This window comes from Hippoglossus hippoglossus, chromosome 13, assembly GCF_009819705.1.
Source record: "Hippoglossus hippoglossus isolate fHipHip1 chromosome 13, fHipHip1.pri, whole genome shotgun sequence".
In the NCBI taxonomy this organism is placed as follows: domain Eukaryota; kingdom Metazoa; phylum Chordata; class Actinopteri; order Pleuronectiformes; family Pleuronectidae; genus Hippoglossus; species Hippoglossus hippoglossus.
The window spans coordinates 27,359,509-27,372,570 of record NC_047163.1 but is presented as its reverse complement, the minus strand read 5'-3'; the positions used below and the strand labels follow the sequence as shown (position 1 = coordinate 27,372,570).

General features: G+C 38.7%; 1 protein-coding gene across 1 annotated transcript in view; it reads left to right on the top strand.

The window, feature by feature from the left end:
- lrrc75a (leucine rich repeat containing 75A) overlaps positions 1-13,062 on the top strand; it is a 60,759-nt gene that overhangs the window by 12,300 nt on the left and 35,397 nt on the right. Inside the window, exon 2 of the mRNA XM_034603774.1 lies at positions 2,178-2,306. Coding sequence (XP_034459665.1) covers positions 2,178-2,306 — 129 coding nt within the window. The remainder of the gene's footprint in view (positions 1-2,177; positions 2,307-13,062) is intronic.

Below are 13,062 nucleotides of genomic sequence, written 5' to 3'. Positions count from 1 at the left end.
ACTTAAGTTCCTTTGAATTCCCTGCACAAACAAACCCAAACATACAAACCTATATTTGCAGACACTATGCTCTTACCTACAGAGTGAAAATGCATTTACTTACACACACTATCACACACACCCTCGCCCAAAATGTGTTTCAGGCCCATTAACATTAGCAGCGAGAATAGTGGTTAGACAGTTTGTATATTCCAAATAAACATCCTGCTCTCATATCTTTATCACTGGCTTATACAGTATATATATATATCTTCATTTAGTTTTCATTAAATTCATGTTCACCAGCCTAAGCTTCTGTTCCTACATTAGGGTCGTCTTAGCTAAACTTGACAACATGAAGAAATTATGACTGAGAAAATACTTTATAATAGTAGCTATTATGAATACACTTGAATGTATTTCATAGTTGATATTGCTGTAATGCGATTGTTTGAACATGATCTAAATGATATGACATGAATGCAGCATTAGCAACAAGTAAGTTACCTTGTGTTGAGTTTTCTTCTCAAAATGATGATAATTGGCGAGATTCAGATTTATTTCTAATGTCTAAAATTATGTGGTTTGTAACTGGTTCATTTGTTAATCTAGAAAAGGAACAGTATTTGTGAGTCCACAGCTACTAAAGAAAAAAAATAATACTGTGAAGGATACTTCAGTCAGTGCAGATACATGAATTACACAGTATGCACACAGTATACTCACAGGCAAAGTTCATGAATTCCAACAGTGTAGCGCTGGTGCACAACAGTTGTGCACCCGATATGGCAATTGAAACATGTGACTGTGACCACTCGCCATAATATCTACCAGCTGCTCAACTCACCTGACTTAAAAATCATGGGTTTACTTTCTTGTGTGTGGCCCTTTGTCAGGCCTTCATTGCTTACATGTCCCCCACGCTACAAAATTTAACATACATTTAACCACATTGACGACCGTTGAGGGTAAGAAGTGTCCAGCACATTGCACTCAACCTTTTGACCATTGAGTTCATCATCCAGGAACTTCTTAGATCATTGAAGAAAGCAGTCTGTAGCCTTGTTAGCAGCTTTGTGAGGCTCTAATTTGGTGCAGTGCTACTTTTAGATAAATGCTAACAAGAGCATGGTAACATGCTGATATTTAGAAGGAACAACGAGCACCAAGTTCATGATCCTAGTTTCGGGTGTTATTATGCTAACAATCTCAGCTCAGGCTTTAAGGAATGGTGTTAGTTTTGAAAGTATTTAGTATAAAGTATGAGACAAATACATTTTTAACTAATGGCACAGAAAAGTCATAGATCATAGATATTGGAATTCATCCTGTAGAAACCATGACTATTTGTACAAAATCTTAGGCCAACCTGTGGTTTGACCCACGAGCAACATACCTTCTATAAATTCCCATGTCCAAAACTAGAACATTCTTTGAATACAATCAACTTTTTTTGTAGTGCAAACATTAAATAGAAATATCAATATTTAATGTAGCAGATTGGCCACTCTCATGCTGACCCAGTCGCATAGCTATGGTTTTTCTAAATCAGGGGCCATAAAGGAGCCACAATTTACAAAGGGACCAATTATTTGTCCAAATTCCATGCAACAAATGATGTAAGGCTGACTCCTCAGAGTGCTTCTAAGGGCTCCGTTCTAATCTGTCCCTGTGTTTGTGTATTTCCTTGAAGTGGAGTTGACTCTTTTAGATTTAACAAGACTGTTCATGCATGAAACTCTGCCAACAGGTTTATGCCTCAACAGCTTTGATGGAGGTTGAGATGTGACAGATTTTCCTTTTCATTCATCAGCAAGTGAACAGTCAGAGCAAGAAACACAGCAACGGGCGTTAATTTAATGCTGCGGGTTTACAAAGCAGCATGGAAAATATTAAAGCTCATATTCCTATGAGGGAATACAGTGTATATATTTATAAGCGCTTGTAAAAGTGAAAAATACATGATGTGGACTGTTGTCAAATTATTAACATTTTATGTTTCCCATCAAATTGTCTTCTCGCTCTCCTGTGTTTTTTCTGTCTTTTCATTTTAATGAACGCCCATCGAGTTCCCCCATGTGTAAGATATTTGGTATCGACTGCCTTGCCTATATGAATGTTGCTTATATAAGTTCTGTATGTACAGTTGCATAAGTGAGGGTAAGACGGTCTTATTTAATGTGTGTGTGTGTGTGTAGGACTTGGGCATGGAGTCAACATCCCTGGATGATGTGTTGTACCGCTACGCCAGCTTCAGAAACCTGGTTGACCCCATCACGCATGACCTGATTATCAGCCTAGCACGATATGTCCACTGCCCCAAGACGGTAAGACACACATTCATACTCTCAAAAGAAAAGCAGAGAATGCACTCCTGATTACACACTCACACACACAAACACACACACACACACACACACACACACACGTAGACTGATGTGATTCCCTGTGTTGCTACTATCAGATGAGCTCTGGGCTTATTTTGACCAACACTATTAGGTAACAGGAGAAGTTGCTGTTCATTCATGTATTCCTGTATGTCACTGAGGGAGCTAGAGAAAACGTGACAGCAGCCATGCTGGATGAAAAATGCATGGAGGAAGGAGTGAAGGAGATTAAGAGAAAAGACCTGATGTGTCGTTGCAGTGTTGTGCTTTCTATTGAGCTGCTGCTTTGCCCACTGCTGGCTCTGTTAATATGCTTGTTTTAAACCATTTGAATCTCTTCAGTGTCAAAGGTATTTTATATCTGAGAAACAATTTAACAGTTTCTAGGTCTTTCTTCCTGCCTCAAATGATGCAAATACTTTTTGTGGATAAGTTAATTGTTCTTATCTATACGTGAGTGATGTGTGTCTAAACACAGTTTTCCTCTGACCACACCTCATGAGTCACCGTCTTGAATTCTTAATTTGATGTATTTCCTGTGAGAACAGGATGCTGGTGATGCAGGCTTCTTCAGTATGATTTAAAGTAATTGGTTTAGAATTTGACAAATAGAAGAAAGAGAAGAAGCACATACAATGTTAATCTCAACAAAAACTATGATCAAAAAACCTTGTCAACCTTTAGTTCAAAATACACTTAGCTTTTAAAGGGGACATAGCATGCCCATTTTACCACAAGTTGATATGGTTCCTTGGGGTCTTAATGAAATGTCTGTAACATACTTTGGTCAAAATACCACAAGGATCATTTAAAACAGCACCCTTTTGGAGGTGGGGGGTGGTCCAAGGCCATGTAGGGAGACTTCCAGTGCAGGGAGACTTCCAGTGCCTTGTTACGACACAAAACATAGGAAGCTCAATCGAGTCACTCAAGAATGACGTTTCTGACTTAGAGGAACCATAACAAAACAAGTGTTTTTTTCCCAGAGTTTTGGGGTTGGTAGACATGCCAGATACCCACATTAACCTGTAGAAGCACTAACAAAGTGGAATTTGCATGCTATGTCCCCTTTAAATGCAAGATCTATGTGAAGCTAATCCATAATGTCTTCCTGATTAGTTGAAGAAATTGATTGATCTCGGGTCAATTTACAACACGACTCTGCTGCACTAATGAGCACCATTTTGCATCTAATAACATGATCTCTGAGCAACAGGTTTATGAAGGAAATTCAACTACAATCACACTGATAATGAGATTATTAGATTACGTTGCAAGGTCTCGAGCCTAAAGCACTTTATGACAATATATGTAGTGAATTGGCACTGTACAAATAAAATTGAATTGAATTGAATCAAGAAATTGCCAAAAAATATAAATATTTATATAACGTTAATATATATATATATATCCTCCCTTGTTCTGCTCCGTCCGTCCTCACACTGACACATTTGATCACTGTTCTCTTTCACTCTACTGACATGAAAGATATTTTCCTTTGATGGACTTACATTTAGTCTTATCTATGAATGTCATGCCTCCTTTTTCCAAAATCATCCGTGCAGTAGCACAGTTTATGCTACATGTAATTTGGACATTTGTTACCATTGAGTGTTTGCAGTTGTGCTTGTGTAGCTCAGCAACAGCAACTCCCTGTAATATAAATATTTAAGCATTACAACTTATAGGGCTGGGCGATAAAACAATATCACTAATCCCAATAGCAATGCAAATAAAATATTTATCGATATAATTATGAGGGATATCTACCTCAGATGTTTTACTGTTGATCAGTGTTTGTCATTCTCTGCTCATAAAGAGTTTAAAGCCACAATCTTCATTCAGGAGCAAAAATCAGTCTAAACTTATTTAAAAATATTAATATGACATTTATCGTGATAATTATTAATATCAACTGATATGATCATTTTTTTCTTGATTTACATTTTCACTGTACTGCCCAGCCTTACAACGTTTTCTTTTCTTTTAAATAACAACATTACAGCTTATTGTCAATAACCTCATGTAATAAGTCTGGAATTGTGGAAGGCATTGTTTTATTAAATGTGCAGTATTGAACATGGTTGCACAGATTTTGATATTGACTTAAACTTGCATCAAAAATGTATTAGTGCCCGAAGGGGAAGTTAAACACAATACTGACTTACAGTATTATCATCCTAAAGTGGACACGGCTCACATGTTAACAAATATGAGCCTGTAGATGGAGCAACATTACCTTTCTCTTGACATCATGTTCGTGGTCACCATATGTAAATCCAACATTCACTCTCACATTTTCCCACTTTCCTCTAAATCTAACCACTAGCTAGTTCAGCCTCTTGGTGCTGTGCAAATCGGGTACAGTGATTTTTATCAGAGAAATAGTTAAGTTGCAGGCTATAAAACCCTTTTACATCATTCAAAGTCATATACATTTTCTATCTGCTAAGTCAAAAACAGCCATAGGGCCTGAGCCTCCTGTACACTCCTCCCTTTTTTTTAATACATAAATCATCTATGTCGCCAAGTATCATGCAACCTTCCTGCCCACAGGCTACTTTGACTCAAATTGGTCCCGCAGAACCGGAGCCATTGTTACCATGGATACAGCTGTGTTTAAAGCCGATCAGGAAGCCTGTGGGTAAGGGGCATGACATTTCCGACACTGACCAATTAGAATAAACTGGGCTTTCTCTGAGCTGGGCCAAGAGCTGAAATGGAGCGTTGGAGGGAGAAAAGAGAAGCTGCAACGTTCTTGGTATGATTTACATTGCCATGAACATGGTTTAGAATACCAGGCAATATCAGAGATTTATTACAGATATTTCACTCTTGGTGTTAAGTCCAGAATTGTTCATTTATTCTAATAAAAATTATAGTAACTTGAATTTATACAGCGCCTTTCAAGAGACCCAAGGTTGCTTTACAGGTGTTTCTGGTCACTAGGGACTATAGAGTCAAAATTACTTTGAAATCAAATGATGGTATAGTACAGTGAGTGAAGTATAAAGTACTGACTGAATAAAAGTGGATTTTAATTTAAATTTCTAAAGTTACATAAGTCATCTTTTCATCCTTACATTACATTCAATACTTCAGCCCTGGGGACGTCAAAGCCATACATACACACTGGTTTACGCCGTCCCTCCATGCAGCGAATTTCCATTAAGCACAAATGGTGCTTTCAGGGACACCTCACATGCAGCACACATACAGGAGCATGCTCTGGCCCTGGGCAGCTGATACCATTGCATTTGTGTAGAGGAGACATTTTTCAAGGATGTTGTTTTCCCCGCAAACACAACATTCACAGTGTCTTCTGCACAGTTTCCTTCACCTCCATCTGCACTGTGTTGTTTCATATAGGTTTGAATGTGGAGAGGGCCATGGTTTTACATAGCCCTCATAACTGTTTTTTGTTACAGACACAGCACATGTTTTGGATATTAACAAACACTGTGTCCTCTTTCAGTCTCTTATGTTCCAGGGGTTTTTCACAAACTCAAAATTGGGACCCAGGTCATTGTTGACATGTGATCCGGTTAGTTTTGGTTTCAGATTGTAATTTAGGGAGAGTACGTCCTGTCATCATCACCTACATGGGCTGCATCTACCTACCAGGGTCGGCGATTGGCTAAATCCATTTTTTTGGGTGGTGATGGTTTGGGCGATTTTGTCATTTTATTTTGCAAACACAATGGTCTGCCTGCTCGAAAATTCATTCAACTCTATAAATAATAAAGAGAAAGATAAATAACTGACAGTACACATTATATATATTCATTCATTCATTCCGTCCATCCTGACTCTGCTTGCTCACTTTTCTCTGGGCGTATACAGTTTATCGCCAATCAACAGTTGTTGGACAAACTGTAGCCAATTGGGAAAATAATTTCCCAACCCTACCTATACGTTACATTTATTTGATGGACTTGTATCTGAGGTGGGCGTGTTGTAACTTTTTCAAGTTCATAGAAAAAGAGTTGTCTTTTCATTTAAATGGAGAAAATGTATGAACTGTTTACTCTGTTGCTACTGAAATATCATTATGGTTTTTACTTCCTGCAAAATGACAGTGCTCATCTTTCAAACATCATATCATTGTAGGCAAAGACTGCAGCCAATGCTACGAGATGCTTCTTTTTCTTCTTCTATTGTTTAATGCTGTCGCAACTTCCTGCAGTTGGCCCGAGGGTTCAAACTATCAAAAAAGTGTTTCCACACTGCAAACAAACCTGTTTAGCTAGGAGACAGGATTAATCAATAGAGAGGTCATGTTTATTAGATAGTTGTAGTGATGCATAAATAAATAAGTAATTGTTGATTACAGCTCTATACCATCCATCATCAGCGAGATGAAAATAGAAAGAGACTATAAGTTAATATAGGCACAAAGGCCATGTATATACGTTTTATAAAATATTAAGATTCAAAATATTTTATATTCAATATCTATTTAAACACATGTATGTTTTCAATTTAGTTTACAGTATTACACTGAGAGCGTAAACCAGTGACATGCTGGTAAAACACACTCCTGCACACTCGTGTTATTAGATTACACTCAATCCAATAGGTTCTTCCCATAGACAGCTGATCATTTCTATCGATCAATTCTTCAGTGGTCATACAATCAATGAAACTAAATCTTATCCATCAAATCAAGGTAGACTATGATGACTTTAAGTTTTAGATCAATATTAAGAAGTCACTATATAGGCCTTAATGTACTGTCTTCCACTGGAGTGGATTTCACACAGCAGCAATGAGAAAACATTTACTGTGAAACACAAAAGTATAAAGTGTGAAGATTGTACTGGATGGTGCACACACAGCCACAGGTTGTTTTTATAGGCTAATACAGAGTTGTGTGAAAAGTCTGACCTCTGTGAACCTACATGAAAAACAGATTTAGGTTGGAGCCATTCAACAGTGCAGCTTTTCCACACAGCCACAGAGCCATGCTGAGAGCCACTGGGGTCAGAGGTCGGCAACAGTCACGGTGCAGGATGACACTAGTGGTTTTCTGTACAACAGAGCAGCATTGGACGAACTGTTGTTTACTTCAGTGATGTGTTTACTGGTTTGTGTAAACTGTAGGAAGTACCTGTCACCTGCAGGTCTTCATCCAACCAGGTCACTATTGCTGTGTCCTCTTTTACCATAGCTCCCTGCAACATCCAATACTGATCCACTGAGTCAAAATACTGTATATCTGCAGTAGCATCATGTTGAGACACATTTACAATGGGCAGTTGCATTAAATAGCTAAACAATAAATACCTACCAGGAAAAGAAACAATAAAAGAAAAAAATAATGAGAAGTTTGGGGATGGATCTTGATAAAAAAGAATAAAAAGGAAAAGCAGAGCGAGAGAGAGAAAAAAGGGTGTGAAATGTAACATGGCCCATAGCCAGACTCGGCTGTTTGGGTTAATGTGTAATGAATAATAACCACCTCCCCACAGTTCACCCCAAACAGTCATTTATATTTCAATCATTCCCAACATTGCATCCAATTTTTTTTTTGTTTTCTCTGTGGAAATAGGCTTTCAAAGAACAACTTTCCTGGCACAAACACACACACATACACACACACACACACACACACACACACACACACACACACACACACACACACGCATGCATAAACTGAAAATGGGTGGTACTGAGACTTTTTTCACGGTTGGCAGGGCCACACTACACTAATTAAATCTATAAATTGTTTCAAATTTCATCACTATCATATAAGTGTCAATTAAATTGGTGAAGATATTTGCATTGAGCTCATAGTGAGTAGAGGAGTTGTCCTGCAGAAAACTTGTTTTATTGTGAGCTTTAAAAGCTCTTGCTCCTGCTCATCTGTAAATCCAGTAGAAATCTAAAAATACAACCATACAATACATTAGATTCAAAAAGGGTACCAAAAATTACAGTAAAAATAACACGTCGACAATTTTTTGAGGATTACTTTTGGATTGGCTCCCGATTTGTTTTACATTATCTCACAATAGTTTCCTGTTCCTTTTTTATTCTGAACATGTCTGTTATTGGGGAAAACAAGAAATGACCATGTGTGTGACGAGGGTCAGACTGAAAGGATTCAGAAGGAATAGAAAACATATTAGGAGGTAACGCAAAACAATTTATAAAGCAAAGGAAGCGCAAATGAAATCCTCAAACAATTCTCGCTGTGACCCTTGTTGGGCTCCCTAGCATTAGAGTCACAAGACTTTCTAATATTCCAACTCTGTCATTGAGCCATTTAAATAGAAAGGACAAAAAAATAAAGGGTTAGGGTTTTCAACAATAACAATGTAACACAAAAGCGAATCATTCTCACCTTTGTAAAGCTACAATTTTAAGAGCTTATTGAGCTGCACCAAATCGTGTGGTAAAATAAAGGGAGTGCTGAGTGTATATTTACTGTAAATGGGGAGTGATTTCACATTCAGTTTAGATAATTGTGTAATTCCTGTCATGGCTTCACAATAAAAGTCTCTTTGTGGTTCAGAACTTATGTAAAGCAGTGGCAGAAGGAAAGTCATAGTTTTCTGTTTGGATCATTGGAACTCTCTCTTCACCTGCCTGAGCCAACAGAGTCCAGTTACATTAGGGCTCCTCCAGACTCAGAGAGTACTGTTGGGGATCGGGTCCAGACAAAGGAATGATGAGGCCTACAAGGGCCTTTAAGAGCCTGCCTCGAGTTGTTTCCTGCTGTGAGGCCGAAGAGCACCCAGAATCCTTTTGGGGCCTCCATGTTTTGTTAACGGCCGCCCGAGTTCAAACTCCGGCCTTCCATTGGCTGAGAGCCAACAGACCCCACGGCCCCCCCTGGAGGGAGGCCGGACACCGCGCGAATCAGCTGTTCTAGAGGCCACGAACACAAATTCACTTGTCTTCCCGGAACGCGCCGCTCGCGCATCAACGAACCGTGGACCAGCAACAAGTAAGAGGCTTATGTCTGGGCAGAGACTAGTTTAAACATTAGCGTGTTATTATTTGAGTGTATATTTCTGTAGGACCGCCGAGTCCCTTTGTTTTGTGCCAGCATGTCGTGACGAATCTGCGTTTCCGGCCACATCGCGGCACTGTTTACCGTTAGACCAATTTTGCGGAGATTTTCACCCATTAAAAGATCGGTAAACAGCTGGACGGATCTTAGTTCGTCCGCTTGGGTACCGAGTGGTAAAGTCCCCGCAAAGTTGTCTCTGGCGGTGTTTGAGATCTCCTCTGATCATTCTTTGCATGTTTCCTTTTCTCTCTCTCTCTCTTTTCTCCTAAACCCGCCTGCACACACGTTCCGACCTGCATCCACATAATTCACGTGTTATACCCGTTCGGGGACTTAGATAGTGCGATCGCATCTCGACGCCATTCGGCGCTTTGAACCACGAGATAGACCAAAGCATCCCTTTGTTCTCCATTTCCTGTTGGTCAAACCACGAGTTTATACCACCATCTTGAATTCGATCCTACGTCAAATCACGTGGTTAGACCGCCATCTTGAATTCAGTAACACGACACCACGTGGTTAGACCGCCATCTTGAATTCAGTAATACGACGTCATCCCCCGTGACTTCATACGCCATCTTGACTCCCCCTTCTCTCTCACACACAAACACACACACACACACACACACACACACACACACACACACACATACAGGTATTGCATGTGTGTTATACATCGTGTTAAGTGCTAGTGTTGTGATCTTTGATATAGTGGATTATTGTTGGGATAATAGTCATTAATTAACATTGATGTTATTATCTTTAATAAATTCTATTGTATTTAAAGTACCGGTATTTTGTGATTATTTGTGCATATGTATGTGAATACAGCTGGAACATGATAGCCAGTGCTTGAACTTAAACCTTCACTGTTCATTTTATAATCATTAATAGTAAATATTGAGATTTTATGAGACTGATCTTTACAGATTGATTGTTGGTCCCTGATACCAGGGTGGTGCCCCGTCTTTAGAAATTATAATTACAGATTTTATTATTCTTAATTGATCATTTTATCGTTTTTAATTAATAATTTCATTATTCTTAATCGATAACTTTATCGTTTTTAATTAATAAAATTATGATTTTAATAAATAATTTTATTATTTTAATAATCATATTTTATGATTTTAATAATTAGCCAACATCAAGTCTACCTACTATTGCACAACAGTCCATTACTCTGATTTTAGCTTCTCCTCATTGGGTTCAAGTAACATTTATAATTCATTTTCTTGGTTTTATTGCTGACTTTTAAAGGCCCATTCTTAACTTGCACCTACATTTAGGATTTTTTTAAACCTTGTGTGCCCGGTCGTAACCTGAAGTCCTCAGCGAAGGCCCTATACTCGCCATAACACAGTCTTTTCTGTCAGGGCTCCAACTCCTCCCTGCAGATCCGCCCGTCAAACTCCTTATCCCCTTTTAAATCTCTCATAAAGACACATTTTTATAGTTAAGCTTTCTCATGGTTCTGAGCTTATCGCCTATCTTAATCATTTCATAATTTTTTTTATTTGATCTTGTTTTTACTCTTTTCTCATCACATTTTTTATTTCTTCATCTGTGCTCTATTGCTGTGTGGTCTTTCAGTTTCTTATTATTTTCCCTCAATTTATAATTTTTTACTTGTAAACCAGCTCGAAGTTTTAAAAGGTGGTATATAAATAAAGTGTATTATTATTATTATGATTATTATTATGATTATTATTATGATTATTATTATGCAGGAGATACCTAAATGCTGACTTCCTCTGAAGTCTCCTGTATGACCACACTTGTTGAATCCCTTTCATTTTACAGGAAGATCTGTTGAAAAGGGGCAGAAGCCAAGTCAGAGCTAAAATGGTTCGTTTTTGTCGAGAAGATTCCAGCTCTCACACACACACACACACACACACACACACACACACACACACACAGCAGCCTACATACTGTAGAGTGAGTGAAAGGTCTATTCACTGCTGTGTGACTCAAGCTAAGCAGGGTGGCTTGTGAATCTATACTTACACCAGCTAAAAGCTTTGCTGCTTTGTCACTGCAGCTGATGTGATTCTCTCTCTGTCTTCTCTGTTATTCTCTCTCTGCAGCTCCCTTTGTTTCACCTCTTCATTCTTTTCATTTCATACCTCCCCTTATCTGCAGCTGTGAATTGTGATCCATGCATCCATCCATCTGTCAATGTCGCCACCCTTTTCCATTTTTATGCCTCTGCGCCATGCAGCGACTGACAGTGGCTGGAGGCATTATGTTTTAGGGTTGTCCGTCCGTCCCATTCTCAAGAATGGGAAAAGGGAATTTCCTTAAATTTGGTACAAATATTCCCTTGGACTCAAGGATGATCTGATTAGATTTTGGTGGTTAAAGGTCAAGGTCACTGTGACCACAAGCTCTGGGTAGTGACTGAAAGAATGAGATTGCGACAGAAATACGTTTTCTAAAGAATTGAGAGGAGTTCGGCCATTCGAAGGGAGCTCCCAGTAGAACCGCTGCCCCTTTACATTGTATGGGGAAGATCATCAGAAGATCCTGACCTTTGGCTTAGAAACAACCTCAACAAGAGGGGGAGGAACGAGCCAAATGTATAAAGAGAAAGAACAGCTTCCCATCAAACAACCTGTGTCTTGTGCACCATGCTCTGAGCATTAAAGTGTGACAATACCGTGAGAGATTTGTGTCTCGTTCCTCGTTGTCAGAGGATGCAGAATTGCCATGACAACTTCCACACGTGACCAGAGATTAATCCGTAAAACACAATCTTACTTACTGGAGATGATTTTGGTAAGGAGCACTAAGGGAGAACATGCAGGAGACCAGAGCTGGACAAAAGCCCAGCAGCAGAGAGGACAGAAACGTCATAAATACATCGGACAATAATCTGCTCTTTTCACACATCTGCTCAATTTACATTTCAAAGACTTTGTACCAGGGAGCTGGCAAGTTAAAGTCTTTAATGTCTGGTTGAACTGACTCTGACATTTCCTTTCACACGTCCAGCTGCTCGGGGTGATATGAAGTTCAGGGTGGATGTGCATGTGAAACGTGTGTGTGTATGTTTGATGTGTGCTGATAAGACCATTCATTAAACATTAGATAACAGTCAGTCACTACCATCCAACACTAAATACACATGTAACCGTCCAATTGCAATTATAACCTGCATTTTTTATTATCTCTATCTCTTACGTTTTTAGTTAGGGTTAAGTCATAAATATCAGATACAGCCAACAACATGTAAAAAAGATACATGGGTGTTTAGTTTGAGTCTGGTTATGAAGAGGAACATTCAGAGATTTAATTTAAAGTAGATTTGTTTATGACTTACATATTAACCATGACCAATACAATTTAACCGCATGGCTTTCATCTGGACCTTCGTCACAGTGAATGTCATGCAGAAAGTAAGGATGTGTAGGTTGGGGTATTAGATGGACGTGCAAGGTGTCGGACCACAGTTTGCATTCCAACATATGCAAAAAAACATATTGACTATCATCATCATCCAAGGGTTTGTAGAATCACCCAATTTGAACTAGTCTGGTGATAGAGGTCATGTGATTACAAATAAGAAATTGAAATATGTGTGAATTACATCTTAAGGAATTTAAGTCTCAAAATATCATTAGGATCAAACACAGCGAGTTATAAAACATCTCTGTGTAACACTGTCAAGCAACA